The sequence below is a fragment of the Nilaparvata lugens genome, chromosome 12 (genome assembly GCF_014356525.2).
Source record: "Nilaparvata lugens isolate BPH chromosome 12, ASM1435652v1, whole genome shotgun sequence".
Taxonomy (NCBI): Eukaryota; Metazoa; Arthropoda; class Insecta; order Hemiptera; family Delphacidae; genus Nilaparvata; species Nilaparvata lugens.
Window position 1 is genome coordinate 3,073,093 of NC_052515.1, and position 19,682 is coordinate 3,092,774.

Sequence of the window (19,682 nt, forward strand, 5' to 3'; positions counted from 1 at the left end):
GATATTACATCAGATATACCTTTATCAGCTACCGTCTATAGAAGGCATTGACAAGACAGAGAATCGGCAACTCTGTTCACCTTTCTTCCTCCACTGCCATTATAACGTGTATTTTACCGTCGCCTCAGTCTGAAAACAATTTGGCAACGTTGTAAAGCTAGAGAAGGATAGAGATATCTGCTTTGTCTAATGCATCTAAAATTAATTTGATGCTGACGAACTTCATAACGTAAATTTGAGTAAAGATTGTCTATTCTATAGTGAGGTCCACGTTATAATAGCATTGGAGCAAGATAGGAGTACAACTTTGCCGATCCTCTGTCTTGTTAATGCATTCTATAGACGGTAGCTGATACAGGTTTATTGATGTAATTAACTGTTCATTCTCGTTCAAAATAATCAATTATATTTTCTTAAGCAAGAAATTATATTTTTCAATAATTTCATAATTAAGATAGAATTTTTTGTTGATTAAATATTAATTCTTCATTGTTAAAAGACGATCTGGCAACAGAGCAAAGCGAGAAAGAGCTAGCGCTATCTGATTCGTTGAATGATAGACAAGGATAGCAACACCATTGCTCAACAAACACTGCCATTATAACGTGGGCATCACTATAGTAGTTATTTAGGTGAAGCTATGTGACGCTGGTAATCTCTGATACTGTGCCGTTCTTACACTCTTACACTCCCAACAACACACTAATGAAAGGCATTTGTCGACAGTAATCGGCTTGAGTTAACAAAAAATCGGCTTGAAATTTGAAACATAAACTACCTATACCACGGGATATCTTCTTATGCTATCTGTTTAGTAGTGTACTACTCTATTGTATGTATTGTCTATGAATAAAATTATTTGACACTTGCAGAAAACTCGTGCTCCGTAAGCCTCTATTTTAAAACATGTCAAACTGAAATCTTGAATAATTGAAATAGGCCTATAACCATCCTTGGTCATTTAAAAATCTATATGCAAAATTTCAAGTTAATCAGTCCAGTAGTTCAGACGTGACTATGCGTCAAACATAATATTGTTGTATCCCGTTCGTGTATAAGCCAGTTCTTTACTTTATTATAAGTTAGGTTAGGTTATGTTAGGTTAGGTTATCTCTCTCTTAAAAGAGATTTACAATTATTTTGAAGTGAATAAATTTATTCGAAATGAATATTAAAGATTAAATTTTAATCGGAGATTTATTTAATTTTTTCAGTTCGGACATCTTTAGAACCGGGCTGGCTCGAAGGTACCCTGAATGGTAAGACTGGTCTAGTGCCGGAGAACTATGTGGAAGTGCTACCCTGACGAGTGTCATAAACTCATCATATCATCATAAACCTCAACATATTTATCATAAAATATCACCATAAACCTTATTAGTTATCATAAACATCATTATAAACCTAAGTAATTATCATAAACATCATCATAGCCATGCTAAACTAAAAACCTGGTTTTTACTAGTAGAGTTAGTTGTCGAGTAGCTGGCATACTAAAGCCTGGTTTTCACTAGTAGAGTTGGTGGTCGAGTAACTGGAATACTAACTCTACTCTACTTACTTGGTCGAGTAACTGTTTTCACTACAATTGAGAATAGTAGGTAAAGTGTGTTGTCTAGTGAACAGATCTAACCTTAAAATGTCAATGATAGTCTACTCTACTAGCTCGCGACTGTTTTCATTAGCATAGTAGTGGTAGAGTAGAGTGAGGAACGGTGGTGGGGGAGGCAAGTGGTAGAGTGTTATCCCACTCTACTCTACAAAAACTAGTAATCTACCATGAAAGTTTTCATTGGGAGAGTTCACAAGATAGTTAGTACTTGCCCAGGGAACTCTACCACTAACTCTACTAATGAAAATAAGGCTCTCATCACTATTTTTGTGAAACTGCATCATAACCATTGAAAATTATAATAAATTCAGCATAAATGTAATAAAAATCATGATAAACTCCTAATTTCCAAGTAGGCTATTAATGAAGAAAGAAGATGATATAAAACGCAATTAATGCTCCTTGTTTCAATTTTAAATTTATATTTTTAAAAGTTGAAAGAATTGTAAAGAAAATATCCCGCCCAGCATTCTGAACAGAGCATATCGAAGATATTAGACTGAAACTGTATTGCTATATTCAACACATAACATATATTTGTTGCTATTTATATGTTCTTCATACTACATTTCAATACTAACTTATTCTATCATAATCAACATTTACTAAATTTTAGTTTATGAACGGTTAATAACTATTTGATAAAGACGTTTACAATAAATAAAATGTGGGTGTGGTACCTTGGTAGTTTTATAATATACATGTATAGAAATGTCCAAAATTTCTGATATACCTAGTTGCAAAACTAGGTCTAGACTAGGTCTAAACTAGTCTAGACTTCAAAAGTGTGTGTGTGTGGGATAACTGTCATATAGTTAGGTCCACGTTATAATGGCAGTATTTGATTAACATTGGTGTTGCTATCCTTGTCTACTATTCGACAAAACAGATAGCACTATCCTTTTCTAGCTCCGCAACGATGCCAAGTCCGTTTTTAATAATGTAGAAATGTAATTAAGGCAGGCAAATGGCAACGCTGTTTTTCTATCTTTATTCTCTGTCATTATAGCGTGGACCTCAATGTAATGGTATTGATATTTTTATGTAACTAGGCTAGTAAAATATGTAAACTTGAAGTGAATTGCTGTTAAACAGATTTGGTTTTTGAAATAAATCTTTTGAACGAACGTAATACTGTTGGAGTGAAGGATTTTGGAAGAAAATTGTGAATTTAAACTTATTTAATTTTGATTCTGATATTTAATTCAACTGATTACAAAATATTGTTGATTAGAATGAATTTCGACTTTTATTTCGATTTTTTGACAGATCAACAAAATTCAATTCAATTCAATTTTAACCGATTCAAAAATATTTCATAAATGACTAAAATCACTAATTTGTCAATTTTTTAGTTCCTATGAATAAAAATATGAACTGTTCTAATTTTTTTAGAGTATGAATGCATTCATCACATCTATACTACAATAAATCTACATTTGGACAGTTGTATAAATTGGAATTGGAACCGTTTTGGTCTTATAAGTCTGTGGTACTTTTCTGTAAGTTGTGTAATTCTCAATGATTCAATAAATAAATAAAGTGAATAACTGGCTTATACAACTACGGGGATAGGAAAGTTATGTTTGACACATCATCACGTCTGATCTACTGGACTGATTAATTTGAAATTTTGCATATTGATTCTGAATTAACCGACGATGGTTATAGGCCTATTTTCAATTATTCTATATTTCAGTTTGTCAAGTTTTAAAATGAACCCTTGCGGAGCACGGGTTACCTGCTAGTATTTAATATTATGTTTCTTTCTAAAGTGAAAGAATATTTGGTCAAATATTTAGTTCCTATACTCCAAATTAATGCTTCAATTTAGTACAATTTGTCATGATATTTTTTCAATTTTAGATATTGGAAAGATATTATCAGAGTTGAATGATTTTATTCATTGTAACAACTTTTAATATCAGACTTTGTGTGCAGGTTGTAGATCTAGTATCTCTGATTTTGTTCTTCCATTTTTAAAGTCTTTTGTTTTTCCGTTTAAGTACATTTTTATTGTTGATTTCTTATAATTTTTTTTTAACTAATGACGTATTAGCACACGATTGATATTTCATAAAAGCACAAAATACTCTACTCGTTATTTTTTGAAGTTATGAAGTTACTGTATTTTCAGTATACTTATATATTGCTTAGCTTATATTATTTGTTTCCAAACTATTGATTTGCTGTTGTTTATTTTATCACTCCACTCATTAGAATATCGACTCGCTTCTCAAACTTGTGCAATACTTTTTGTATATTTTTTTAATAATTCGTTGAATTCTCAATAATTTATTTAGTTATAATTCTGCAATTGTTTTTAATTATCAAGCTATGATTACCGAGGATAATGAAGGAAGTTTAAAGAATCCAAAACTTGTTTTGGTTTGAAACATGAAAAGTGAAGATGGGTTTACAACAAAGTTATTAACAGAATGTTAATAACTCAATCCTTATAGATTCTATTAGATTGAACGGAACTTGACAAACACATATGTTCATCATGTGCATGATAAGTTATGTTCAATCTAATAGAATCTATAAGGATTAAGTTATTAACATTTTGTTAATAACTTGGTGTAAACGAAGCTTAATTGTTTACATTTAACATGAAGTATAAAGTTTGAAGAATAGTTTAAAGTTTTTAGAATACTGTATACTAGCGTTTGTAGAAGTATACAAAGCTGGACAAAATGTACACTGGAAAATGTTTTGTAAGGTTCAGTCAGGAGAAAATATAAATTAAAACCTAATTAATTGAAAGGATAAATTTATCGCAATAGATCAGTTTTTTAGAGTAGTCTAGATTTTGGCCAATATATGGCAAAAATCTAAATTACTCTGAGAGGGCCCTGTATTATATTAATTAATTATTTTGAATGGACTTCTTATATTAATTATTTTAGCACAGTTTTCAACCCTTAATAATTAATAGTTACCACAAAATATTTTCAGCTTATTTTGTTGTATAAATTAGGAATTTATTGTTAGTTTCAAAGTTTATTATATATTGTCTGTTTTAATTTATTCATTAGTTTTTAATAGAATAAAAATATTTTTCAGTTAAGCCGCGTTACACCAAAGTTATTAACAAAATGTTAATAACTTAATCCTAATAGATTCTATTAGATTGAACATAACCAGGACCTCCTAAATAGGTCCTATTTAGGAGGTCCTGACATAATTTATCATACACATGATGAACATATATGTGTTTGTCAAGTTACGTTTGTTAATCTAATAGAATATATAAGGATTAGTTAGTTATTAACATTTTGTTGATAACTTTGGTGTAAACCCACCTTAAGTATTCTTCGAAATCTTAAACTTAGCTTTGAACACTCGTTATACCTTTAGCAACCAAAATTACCCAAGTATAAAGCTTGTAATATTTTTTGTTGAAATATCATTATTTATTATTAATTTAGCATTTATTTATTCCTATCCGATACATTCCTATACATTTAGGATAATCCTTTATTGTAGTGATATTCTTATAATTGTTTAGGTATGATTCTGTTTATTTGAGATGAAGTTTTTAATTTTCTGTGATTTGTAGATTATTAACAATTCTTACTTAATCACTGGTAGAAGTGTATTAAAATGTATTTCTCGATAGAATTGATTGAAATGGATAAATTTATTTATTGTAAATTTAGTGTAGATCACTCCACTTCAGAATTTAAACTATTCTGTAAAATAGTAACTATGTGTAATATAAAGTCTCTTCTGTAAATTCTTAGGTAGTGGATTAAATTACATTTTTTATTCTATTTCTTGTACTTCTTGTATATATTTTGAGTATAATGTTAGAGTAAGCTATAACTCATGTTACTGTGTTGATATATCAGTACAAATAATAATGTATTTATATAATTTTGAACTGAGGTTATACTATTTTGTTACTGTTTTATTTGATCAGTACTAAAGTATTAAATCTTCTCAGATTTGTTTATTTATATTTATTTTCTGGTTGTAATATTTTCTAATATCTAAGCATATACTTATATGCTTTTGTCTGAGATTGCATATAAATGGAATATGATTAAAAAAATATTTTTGTTGAATTAATATATTAAAGTTTGATTTTTATGTATTTTATGTTTTTATTTTCCCAAATTGTTATCATTTTATAATGTTAATCATTCTTTGTTTTATCTATTCTTTCAATTTTATTTCTACCTTTTGAATTTTCAAAGAATATCTGATCTGAAAACTTGATTGTTTGGTATCAAAAAGACTTGTACACTCTTTTCTTTCCTTGAGGGTCAGAACATATACATATCTATACATATTTTTATATTTATTTATCTTACTCTCATTAGAATTGTTTGAAAATTCTATTATAAAGAGAAATGTCACATATCTTATTTTGTCAATTATTTAATTAATAATCGATGGAAAATGATAAAGATGTGGTGAAAACATACGATAAATTTTTTACCATAGAGGAAAGATGACATAAGATAGCTTTTGCTCTGTATTCTCATTGATTTTACTAATATTATTAAAATTTCAAAGATGAATCGTTATATTTTAGAATGATACAGATATCAACTTCGGTAGCTAATTTCAAAGATGAAAGTTTTTGTAAATTTACGGTTTTTAATTCAAAATAAACTCAAAACTCTCAACGAAAATAAATCTAAACAATATAAATATCGTAATAACAGATGCATAACGATTTTATTATCACTTAATACTGAATAATTACCAAGTATTTTGTAGAATGTTGGATTTTTAAAACGTTTTCTAACAAACTGAATTCAAAGATAGAAACTGGAACTATAAAGACTATTGATGAGGATGATTTAATAATCTTAGAAAGTTTATTAAAATGGATGTAATAAAACAGTGAAGAGTTGAAAGCTTCAATTTCAATAAACTGATGGATCAATATTTCTTACTAAAAAAATGATTTTCTTATAATAATGATACTCTTTTATATTTGAATAGCGTTACGGTTTTCATGAATCTTGTAATGTTTTGAGGAAGTGTCCAGAAATTTCAACTTCTTACATGATATTTTTAAATATTTGAATGTTGTGATAGGCTACTGTATATATTTGAAGTATGTTTATCCCTATATATCATCACTTCAGGGGTCAATGACAGGTGAAAAACGTGATTTGAATGTATTTCCATGATATCAATCGATATTTTCAGTTCTCATCTTTCCTAGTGAACACTTTAATAGTTAAAACTCTAGAATCAAACCTACCTACATTTTGTGGATCAGTGCTATTTTTTAGATTGATCCAGTCCAGAATTTTCCGTTTCTCAGCTATTTTCATCTGAAATCTATTATTCAGAGAACTATCTAATCTGCAATATTTCCAATTTTCTAACGAAATCTATAGTGAGGTCCACGTTATAATGGCAATGGAGAAAGGTAGGAGAACACCGTTGCCGATCCTCTATCTTGTCAATGCCTTCTATAGACGGTAGCTGATACAGGTTTATTGATGTAATATTAACTGTTCATTCTCGTTCAAAATAATCAATTATATTTTATTAAGCAAGCAATAATTAAGATGGAATATTTTGTTTATTAATTATTGATTCTACATTGTTGAAAGACGATCTGGCAGCAGAGCAAAGCGAGAAAGAAGTAGCGCTTATCCGCTTTGATGAATGATAGACAAGGATAGCATTACCATTGCTAATCAAATACTGCCATTACAACGTGGACCTCACTATAGTCTTACTGTACTGGAGGATGAAAATATTAAAAATAAGGTTAGTAAGATTATTGATAGCTGGTCACAACTTAACGACCGATCAAATTGTTCAAAACTTGTGTTAAATCCTTGACCACCGGTTAAAGGAACAATAGGGCAAGTTTGAACTTGATAACTTAACCGATAGTTAACAACCATTTTTTGAACGCGAATGGTACAATAAAGTAATGAAACAATGAAATCAGAGGTCCTACTTTTTCTGGTGATACAGAACGATGAAAATAACAATACTATAGATGTGTAATAACTTATAACACCAATTACTGTTCATATCAGATTTTTAACTATGCTCTATTTTGTAGATACTGGATGTGTTTCTAAGAGTAAAATACTTGATGTCTTTTTGAAATAACGAGCGGGTTCATGGGTTAGTATTAATTGTACAGTTCAAGTGTGAACCTATATACATTAAGTACATTCGTTAAATACATGACACATGAATTTGTATTATTTCTAGACGTGGGGAATCTTTAGTAATTATAGTGCTTTAATGTAATTACTGTAGCTATTTATTGTGTTGTAATATATGATAATAATAAATTTATGATATAACTGTTTAACTGTATGAATTCACTTAATCCTCCCATTCAAAAAAAGGAAATTTTTGTTTCAGTAAAAATTCACCCTGTACCGTATTGTAGTGGAACGTATCTTATTATGGCACGACACTTGTTAGTTCAACCTCTATATCCATAGATGGTATATCAAGCAAATCTGTGAGATTTGCATTGCTCTTGAAATCCACGAACTAAACATAATTGGTTTTTTGCGAAAATGGTCAAATATTCGCTCAAACTCTCAAGCTTCAAACATAAGGTCACGAAATTTGAGTGATTTTTATATTTCACAAAAAATGAGAAAAATCATTGACATGAATCTTTTGCTTTTTTTTAAAAACAGTAGACAGAAAAGTATCTCAGAATTGGTTGGAATTTGCACCATAGATGAAGGTAGCTTCATCTATGGTGCAAATCGGACATCGGAGAAATGTCGGAGCCAAATTTGGCCCCCCAGCCACTATACAGGCTGAGTTATGCAGCTTATTAGAACATGAAATCTGCAAATTTTCAAACGGCCATATTTAATGAACGGTGAGGAATTTCGTAAATATGATTCCAGATTTGTGTTTCTCACATCAAAGACCATAAGGTAACGAAGTTTGAGCGATTTTTATTTTCCACAAAAAATTGAAGAAATCCATCGTCAAACATATACTGAAACAAAAAGTATCTCAGATTCAGCTGAAATTTGCACCATTGATCAAGCTTGACTTGAGAAATGTCGAAGCCAAATTTGACACACCCAGCTACTATTGCCTGGAAAATTATAAAAGCTGAGATGGGAAAACAAAAAAATTGTAATCATTCAAAAGTATAATAATAAGTATAATATAAATCATAAGTATAATAAGTGGTACGAATCAGCAGGCAAGAGAGTGACGGTATGAAATACTTGGTTGGGAGACCGAGGAAAAGGTAGTCTCAAAATTGAGCAGGATTATAAAAATGCATTTCAATTTGCAAAAGGCTATATTTTCATACCGGCAAAAGGCATGCCTATACCGTGTGGAAGTCAGAAGAAGAAGAATATTTCAGAGGAAAGATACCATCTATGATATATATGACCATTATTAAATCTTATGCGATCTTTGGTTTTATGAATCAGTTTTATGATCTTTGGTATGCAGGTGGACCGAAACTTTCACCGTGACTACTGTTTATTCTAATTATTATCAAACGAAAATCCAAATTAAATGCTGTAAATTACCCCGAACACTAAAGCTGGGGTTACACCAAAGTTAGTAACAAAATATTAATAACTTAATCCTTATAGATTTTATTAGATTGAACGGAACTTGACAAACACATATGTTCATCAGGTGTATGATAAGTTAGGTTAGGTTAGGTTAGGTTAGGTTAGGTTAGGTTAGGTTAGGTTGGGTTAGGTTAGGAACACATATGTTCATCAGGTGTATGATAAGTTATGTTCAATCTATAAGGATTAAGTTATTAACATTTTGTTAATAACTTTGGTTTAAACGCAGCTTTATGCTACTGCAAATATTGACAACAGGGTAAACAGCTAGATGGAAATGCGATGAGCGCTACTATTCTCTAAAGATGTGTTTACACCAAAGTTATTAACAGATGTTTATTTTACGTCCTTATAGATTCTATTAGATTGAACATAACTTATCATACACATGATGAACATATGTGTTTGTCAAGTTCCATTCAATCTAATAGAATCTATAAGGATTAAGTTATTAACATTTCGTTGTAAACACTTCTTATTAACATCAAGTTATTAATAGCTTTGGTGTAAACGCAGCTTTAGTCTGTTTACTGTTTATTCTGTAGTCTGTCTATTACTGTTTATTTTCTTGTTTTCATGCACCTTCTTGAGTAATCGATTTCTTGGTGAACGACTCTTGAAACATAAATCATCAATATGATCGACTCTCGAATAATAGATAAATCGACTCTTCAATAATCGATTAATCGATGTCTGGTTTTTGGTTTGCAGGTGGACCCGAACTTTCACCGAGACTTCATGCAGTGGAAGCAGGCGCCCTCACTGGAGCCCGGCGACCCGTTTGTGGCGAGGCTGTTTGGCGAGGACATCGACGCTTGCCTCGCCTTCAACAACGCTCCACTCGCTGCCCGAGTGCGTCAGGCCATCAGCGAGGAGAGCATCTGCATAGAAGCCGTTAACGACAAGTCCAGGTCGCACTTCCCCATGTGAGTCAAATCATCAGGAACAACTAATACAAAAAAATAAAAATCTGCGTTCACACCAAAGCTATTAACAAAATGTTAATAACTTAATCCTTATAGATTCTATTAGATTGAACGAAACTTGACAAACACATATGTTTATCATGTGATACAAACATTTGTTTGTGTATTGAGATTTTGTTAATAACTTAATCCTTATAGATTCTATTAGATTGAACGGAACTTGACAAACACATATGTTCATCATGTGTATGATACAAACTTTTGTTTGTGTATTGAGATTTTGTTAATAACTTAATCCTTATAGATTCTATTAGATTGAACATAACTTATCATATACATGATGAACATATGTGTTTGTCAAGTTCCGTTTAATCTAATAGAATCTATAAGGATTAAGTTATTAACATTTTGTTGATAACTTTGGTGTGAATGCAGCTCAAGTACCATTTTTTATTACTTTCCTTGCCCTACTACCATAGGTAAGGAAAGTATTGCTTTCCGAAAAAAATTAAGGTATCCCAATTTCTAAATTTCTATACGTTTCAAGGTCCCCTGAGTACAAAAAACTGGTTTTTGGGTATTGGTCTGTATGTGTGTGTGTGCGTGTGTGTGTGTGTGTGTGTGTGTGTGTGTGTGTGTGTGTTGTGTGTGTGTGTGTGTGTGTGTGTGTGTGTGTGTGGTGTGTGTGTGTATGAGTGTATGTGCGTCTGTGTACACGATATCTCATCTCCCAATTAACGGAATGACTTGAAATTTGGAACTTAAGGTCCTTTCACTATAAGGATCCGACACGAACAATTTCGATCAAATGCAATTCAAAATGGCGAGAATGTTGTCAAAAACAGGGTTTTTCGTGATTTTCTCGGAAACGGCTCCAACGATTTTGATCAAATTTATACCTAGAATAGTTATCAATAAGCTCTATCAACTGCCACAAGTCCCATATCTGTAAAAATTTCAGGAGCTTCGCCCCATCAATGCAGATAGATTCCCAATTATCAGGCTTCAGATACAATTGAAACGAAAAAAATCAAGTGGAGTAGATTGAGCATGAAAATCTCTACAATTAATGTTCAGTAACATTTTCACCTAAAATTTAAAATAAGCTTTAAATTTGAGAAAATGTGATTATTCAATTGCAAATTATTGTTGATTCTATTAAATCATTCACTATGAAGAGATAGCAGACCTCATGTGTGTCTCCAGCGTTATTGCCCTGTCACCAGCTGGCTCAAATCTTTGAATAGTAGACTTGAGATGCGCGGGAACACTAGCGTCAGGTGATGAATTTTCATAACGGCAAGGAAAGTTGTGTGAGTGCGCCACACCAGATTTTTAAAAAAATGTTCACTTACGACATGTTTCATCTATGATTTCATTATCAAAGCCGAAAATAATATGATGCCGACTTGATAATGGCATCATATAGCCGAAACATGACAAAGTAAACAATTTTTGAAAAAAGGTACTTCTAAAGGGGATTTCTATTCTTATTTCTATTCAATAGTAGTTCTAACGAAAAAGACAACTGATACAAACTGTTCTTGAACAGTACCTATCTCCACTCTATAAGTCTTTCCTCTTTATCATTCGTTGACTTGACAATTTCTTATATAATATACATACGGTATGCATTTATAGGCCAAGGTTGAAAAATAATTTAACACTTAATATGTAAAATACTAATAGACTCAAGTAAGTTTCTGGAGCCACTAACATGCCTCTTCTCCAGCATCATGAACTTGTGTCAGTCCTCCATGATAGGAGTGTTGTGGACACTCAGATATCAGGTGATTCATTCATTGAATTTGTCCACATTGGCACAGAGGATCAGACAATTTCTTGTATTTCTGTCTAGAGAAACAAAATATCTTGTCAATTTTTCAGGTCTGATCTAATGAATGTACTGTATTTGTATTGTTGTACGACGCATGACATGAATAAAATGGGAATTGAAATATATTCTGATAAAGACTTGTAATCTGTTTTGATAATTCGCAAATTGTCAAGAGAATAATAGAATATTTGTTTCACTTTTACATGGAATAAACTTACTTCATTAGTTTCTCTGAAATTATGATGATGACAGAAAATAATTGAAGCAAACAATACGCTAATATTTTACTACTCACAATAAGCAAGAATTTTTTTATGAGCAGGAGTTGAAAAAATATATAGTGTGATGAAGATTTGTAATCTGTTGTATATGTTCTGTACAAATCTTCGAGGGAATGAATAAATAAAATACTTGTTCTACTTTTTCAGGAAATGCGCTCTCCTGGAAGTGATTAGACAGTGCCATTACAGAATGAAATTTGATGGCTGTGACCAAACTTACTGTATTTCGCAGCTGTGTAGGAACCGGGTAAGAATCTATCCAACTTCTAATCAAATTATCAGAAGCATGTAAGAATATAACTCATGAAGAATGATGGAATTTGTGGCTTTTGAAAAAATCATGGAATAAATGATGAAATTTGTGGCTTTTGATAGAATCATCTTCTCAAAAACGTTGAGATAGATACAATTTAAAAACAAAACAGCAGAAGAAAGTCTCCACATTATCGCCTCATCAATTATTACAATACCGTTTCTATTTATAAGTTTTTCAAGTATTAGCCTATAGTTTAATACAGTCCTGTTATTCATTATTGACGGATTCTTGAAAATTTCAAGATTTCTAATTATTTGACTGATATTTTTTTATTACCACACATTTAAGAGGAAACAGTATATTCAAGATCCCATTTTATATGTTTATAAAATTGTATTCCTGTTCAATTTTATGTGTGTATAAATGATAGGTATACAATATAATACTTACTTTACTTTACTTTATGTGGCTCTACAGTCCTGGGTGGACTTTGGCCTCCTCTAAATAATGCCTCCAAACTTCTCTCTCCTGGGCTCTTCGTCGCCAGTCTGCCACTCCTGGCACCCGAAGATCGTCCAGGACGTCATTTAGCCATCTCCTCCTTGGTCTTCCTCTTCTCCTTGTCCCCATCATCATCTCATCCATCATCTTCAATGGGACTCTCTCTTCACCCATCCTTGCCACATGACCCAGCCATTCTATACGTTTTGCCTTTATGGACCGTACAATGTTTTCTTGCCCAATGGCTTCATCAATCTCATTTCTTTTCCTATTTCCATCATTTTTCCAGCTCTCATCATTGTTCTTACATTCCATGTGGCAAAATTTCAGTCCATTTTCCTTATTCGTCTTTTGTGTGCATTTCCTTTTCCATTTCCATTATTCCGGTCCCAATTCCGAGGCATAGTTTGAGTTTTCTGAACAAGTAATTTTTTAAGGTGAAGAGCAGTTAACACTTCGACCAACCCCCAACCTGGAGGACCAGGGTCATTTGTTTAGAGTCGCCTTCTCCTAGGTACTTGCTTTCACCGCAGCTTTCAGAGTGTAACCTACCCTGTGTTTTATTCGGTTGGCTCCCTAGGCTCTTCCGCCCTCTCCGCCGTTGGGATTTCTCCTCATCCGCCTTCGAGGCCGTTGGCCGATTTGCTAGTTTTGGTCCACCCCGGTTATTTGATTTCACCGGTACCACCCATATCTGGGAGGCATTCCCCTATCCGCCACCTGGGGAGGCACCCGATGGAGGACTAGCAACCCCACACGGGACCATCACTCTACAATATAATGCTATGATATAATTTATTCATTTATTTATTCATACACAATAGATGCAATGCAGGTAAAAATAACAGGCATTCGCCCAAGACTGCTTTAAACCTTAATTTGGAATACACAGTCTAGAGGTTATATAAATTATTACGGTACTTAATTCACACACTATTTTGAGTCCGAAAAAATGTATGTACCACAATATTTTTATATTTATCAGATTAATTCATTCCAAAATACAAATCCAAACAAAAATCTTCCTTCACAATCACTAAAAATATTAAAAATTTCACTTAAATCCACAAATTATACTCATGTTATTTTATGTATTTCAGATAACCGCAGTCTGCAACTTCCTGAACTATCTGCGCTACATACAACGAGGACTGGTAAAAAGTTCAGGTAAGATTTTTAACTAATCATTTTATTTATTCATTCAGTCGTGTACAATTATCATACTTGTATGATAATGCACAACATATCTATTTATTTACTTATCTGGATATCAAAAATCTGAATTGGAAAATCTAAGTGGCTACCCTTATTTGAAAATGGCATTACTACGAAGAATGTAGATTAATTGAGAAAATTTAAAAAGTGTACTCAGATATTTTTAATTCCAAGATAAATTAGAGTAGCTCTCAACAAAAAGTTACTATTCATTTATTTTTATTTTAACAATAATTATATTAGAAACCAATGTACCTAGAATACATAAATACTGTGTAACTCGTAGGAGATGTCGATGGGACTTGAAAGTTATGTACTTTTTGAGAAAAAGATTTATTTACAAAGTTGCTCAATTTAACATTGAAAAGATATTAAGAATAGATTTTTAGAACACCAAAGACGTCACATCGACCAGCTGGTTTGGATTTGTTACTGCGCATCTTTTCATGAACACTTCCTTGTATTCTAGGTACATTGTTAAAAACTATATAGGCTAGATTGTGACAAGACTTATATCAAATACGCTACTTTCCAATTATTCTTATTTTTGGATTCTTGCTTTAGCCTTCCAATGAAGATTAAGGCCCGCCACAAAGTAGACCCACGCTAATCCACGAAAAGCAACCCACGCCGTGGGATGTTTTGTAAACCAGTGCTTTAGAATTATTCATAATCATTCAGCTGACAAGTGGATTAGTTCATTGCATGTATTACACAGATGTCTGGAGCAATGGTTTACAAAACATCCCACGGCGTGGGTTGCTTTTCGTGGATTAGCGTGGGTCTACTTTGCGGCGGGCCTCAAAGGTATATGCACACAGATCGTCATCGGACGGACGGCACGCATCGGACGGAACGGATTATTAGATTTGATCCACTCCAACCCACGCCGTGGGATGTTTTGTAAACCAGTGCTATAGAATTATTCATAATCATTCAGCTGACAAGTGGATTATTCATTGCATGTATTACACAGATGTCTGGAGCAATGGTTTACAAAACATCCCACGGCGTGGGTTGCTTTTCGTGGATTAGCGTGGGTCTACTTTGCGGCGGGCCTCAAAGGTATATGCACACAGATCGTCATCGGACGGACGGCACGCATCGGACGGAACGGATTATTAGATTTGATACATTGTTTTCAATTAGAGTGCGCATACCTATCCGCATCCCTATAGGTATGCGCACTCCAATTGAAAACAATGCATCAATCTAATAATCCGTTCCGTCCGATGCGTGCCGTCCGTCCGATGACGGGATAGGTATGCGCACTCTAATTGAAAACAATGCATTAAATCTAATAATCCGTTCCGTCCGATGCGTGCCGTCCGTCCGATGACGATCTGTGTGCGCCTACCTTAAGTCCTACTTTTCAATGACCTTCATCTGTGTTGTCAGAAAAATAATAGCATTGATTCTCATGAATTTATTCCATTACTTCCAAACTAACATTGTACGGTAGGCCTTCTCAAAACTTCAATTCAGGAATACTTATTGTTTATCATGTGATGTTTCTATTGTGTGAATCACTTCAAATTTTCAGTAATCCTCTTTCAATTTATTTATTTATTTATTTCATTGACAATTGCAAATCATAATATATAATAAATATAATATGATTGGGAGAAGACAACAGGCATAGCCCAAAACTGTCTTCTCCCAAATTTTTACAAATAATAGTTTTAAAAATTTAATCAATTTATTTGTCTCGGTTGATAACAATGCCAAATTGACAAACAATTTGATAACAAATTGACAATTTTTGTCATACATAACCAACAATACAACACACTACATAGTATTACCATAGAGAAACAATAGCTTAAGTAGATATCCCGTGGTATAGGGCGTTTTATGTCGCAACTTTTACTGTTATCTCAAGCCGATTATTGTTGATTATTGTCGAATTCTACTGTTTTGTTGGGGTGAGAGTGTATGAACGGCACAATATGAGAGACTACCAGTGTCACACGGCTGCATAGGAAAGAACTACTATCGGCTTGAGATAACAGTAAAAGTTGCGACATAAACGCCCTATACCATGGGATATCTACTTAAGCTATTGTTTCTCTATGGTATTACCGTAGCAAAAACACACACTCACACTATTACATACTACATAACATAGGCCTACTCAAATACAGTACTTTAGTGAGCTCCACGTTAGCAGTGGAAAAAGATAGGAGAACAGCGTTGCCGATCCTCTGTCTTGTCAATGCCTTCTATAGACGGTATAGCTGATTCAGGTTTATTGACGTAATTTTAACTGTTTATTCTTGTTTAAAATAATCAATTATATTTTGTCAAGCAAGAGATTATATTTTTCAATGATTTGATAATGAATTCTTATAATTATGATAAAATATTTTGTTAATTAATTATTAACTCTGTGTTGTTAGAAGACGATCTGGAAACAGAGCAAAGCGAGAAAGAGATAGCGCTTTGTTGAATGATGAACAAGGATAGCAATGCAATTGCTAATCAAATACTGTCATTATAACGTGGACCTCACTGTAGTATCATGTAGATCCACTATTACATTTACCTTATTAGGAATAATAACATTATCTATTTCTATTACATTTCTATTCAACCAATGATAACATGTAGTGAATATATATTCATGCAATCCTATATTTATGAATTATAATAAGCTCTTACTGTAGAGTGTATACATCACTACAGTCTTATTCTCGAAATGAAGTCTTCCACCCAGTTGTACAAAAGTCTGTTAACTTTTAATCCTGATTAAATTCCAGGAGATCCAATCAGAGAAACCTCCTTCTCAAAAAATCCTTCACAGATTGCTTCTCGTGGAATTTGATCATGATATGAATTTAATTAGCTTTTGTGCAACTGGGCCTAGAGCATAAAAATGAGACAAAAAGCATATTGTGCAACCGGACCTTTGAATCATAAACAAACTGATCATTAGGAAAACAAAATTTATCTCACAACAAATATAATCAAGCCTTTCTTTAAAACTGTGTCTCAGTTTCACTAAATTGTAATAATCTATTGTTTCTCTCTCTTTTTAGCTCATGAGATGTACTGGGAAATAGCTAGACTACGGAAAGAGATAGCTTTAGCTAGACTGGGCCTTACATCAAATCAGTAGACTAGAGCAGATTTTTCTACTACAAAAAGTGAAATAGGAGATTTTATACTCAATAGAGTTTTATCAAAAACTAATATATTATATTATATAGCTCATTTATCCTATAAGAAGCCAAAGATTAGTGATAGATTCATGTGCAACTATTTTATCTTAATTTTTATTAATGTATCATACTATAAACTAGAAAAATAACGTATAAATCTGAGCTTCAATGGACTGATCAAGCAGATTTAGAGTTTTAGTGAATTTTACTCTAAACTGTCAATATTCCTCATAGATAACGTCAATGCTTTCCATTGAGCATATACTGACAGTTTAGCATGTTTGGAAGGACCAAGAAAAGGCCTGTAAGTTGTAAAATAAGATAGAAATGTAATCTCAGAAACAATACGTTATTATATTATCTGCCATATTTTATTATATCGTTTTTATCTAATTTTATAAGCTTGTCAGTGTATTTTTGTTGATTTTTTATCATAAGTCTTACTTTGTTGATCAAAGTTATCTGTGCCAATATTATTGATTCGATATACTATACTTTTTTATTATTTTTAATGGGTTTTCCAATTTGTTTATGCCAGATTCAAAACGTTTATTCAATGTAGTGGTTCTCGAACAATGGGTAGCAATTATTGATGAACATTCTTATCGAAATTATGTTCAAATAGTATTATAATCATAAGGTATTTTATTCACAAACTTCAGAAATACACAATTTGGATTTATAATATCTATAATTTACCTACGTATAAAGCCGCGTTCACACCAGAGTTATTAACAAAATGTTGATAACTTAATCCTTATAGATTCTATTAGATTGAACATAACTTGACAAACACATATGATCATCGTGTGTATGATAAGTCAAGTTCATTCTTATAGAATCTATAAAGATTAAGTTAATAACTTAGGTGTAAACGCAGCTTTAGAGTTGTAAGCATTTCAAACCTATAGAAACCTTCCTTTTCGCAGAACTTCGTTTCTCTTTTACTATTGAATCCTTTTTTATTATGTGCTCAATTTTAATTCAAATGTTTTTAATCACTGTCCGAATCAACTGTCTAGTAGGCTACATAATTTATTTTCGAATAAATTTTTATCTATTGCTTCATTGTTTTGAAAACAGTTTGTTTGATTTACATAATTTTATTCTTGATTAATCTAAACAAAGTGCAATACTTGTTCTGAATATAGCCTACTGTACCTTGATTATGATACTTTTTGTGTAGTTGAGAAGTTGATATTGTGGTAATTATTCATATTAAATGAAAAAGACTAAGAAATTGTCAAAAACCACAGATTTATTGATACTTAGAAAGACCGGTTTCGGTTATTACACCATTGTCAATCTCTGATAACTGGTCTTTCTAAGTTAGTATCAATAAATCTGTGGTTTTATGACAATTTCTTAGTCTTTTTCATTCAATTTGATTATGATATATTCAGTTTTATAGGGATTTTATTCTCATTGTCCTCCTTTCATAAATCAGTGTCAAATCAAATTTATACTAGAAACTAATGTTTTATAGATGTTCTAATAATTTATGTTTCATTTAACGCAATCAAACAGCTTTAATTGTATTTATGATATAAGTCTAAAACAGTTTTAGTTAGAAATACAAATTAAAATCCAAGTAGCCTACCTTTTCTTAAAATTGTACTTGGAATTTTTAAAATTTTTATTCAATAGCAGCCCTAACGAAAAAACAAAACACAGTTTTAGTTACTATAGTTTTATAGTTGAAAAAGTTTTATAGTTGAAACAGTTTTATAGTTGAAACAGTTTTATAATTGAAACAGTTTTATAGTTAAAACAGTTTTATAGTTACTAGATTCATGTGTTGTTAACTTGAATAGGTACTTCTATACCCATGAATTATTCATAGCATTTCATCCATGTTTAAGATGTGACTATAACTGAATTCCTATGTAGTTCTGATCTTAATTCTAATTTACCGGTATACTACTGTTTTATTAATGAGTTATTTAATCATTTGAGCAGCTTTATTAGTATTTACGATGTGATTATACACTATAACTATATTTATGTATGCATGGTTTTGTTAAATGTGTTAATATATTCAATTTTTTGTTATCGATGCCAGAAAGATTTATAAATATTATATAACTTGAATAAATTATTGTCACATTACTATTGGATATCTATGTAATATTGTTCTATGTATGTGTTATGAAAGTAAGGAAAGTAAATATTTTTGTTACATCAACGTAAATGAGTTTGTTCTTTCAGGATCATAATTTATTACCAACAAGAATCATTTATAATAGAATAAATTAAAGAACTGGCTTATACACGGGATAGGAAATTTACGAATGACTCATAATCACGTATGAACTACTAGACTAACTTGAAATT

The 19,682-nt window shown here is 31.8% G+C and overlaps 2 protein-coding genes across 2 annotated transcripts in view; both read left to right on the plus strand.

The window, feature by feature from the left end:
• Positions 1–5,711, plus strand: part of LOC111058290 (rho GTPase-activating protein 26) — a 31,886-nt gene extending 26,175 nt beyond the window's left edge. Inside the window, exon 10 of the mRNA XM_039439421.1 lies at positions 1,215–5,711. Within this exon, the coding sequence (XP_039295355.1) occupies positions 1,215–1,306 (92 nt within the window). The 3' untranslated portion in view covers positions 1,307–5,711. The remainder of the gene's footprint in view (positions 1–1,214) is intronic.
• A 4,145-nt stretch (positions 5,712–9,856) lies between these two features.
• Positions 9,857–19,539, plus strand: LOC111060888 (guanine nucleotide exchange factor for Rab-3A). The gene is made up of 4 exons (XM_039438654.1): positions 9,857–10,097; positions 12,363–12,462; positions 14,073–14,139; positions 17,226–19,539. The coding sequence occupies exons 1-4, from the start codon at positions 9,910–9,912 to the stop codon at positions 17,303–17,305; spliced, it is 435 nt and encodes a 144-aa protein (XP_039294588.1). The 5' UTR covers positions 9,857–9,909; the 3' UTR covers positions 17,306–19,539.
• Positions 19,540–19,682: the final 143 nt, after the last annotated feature.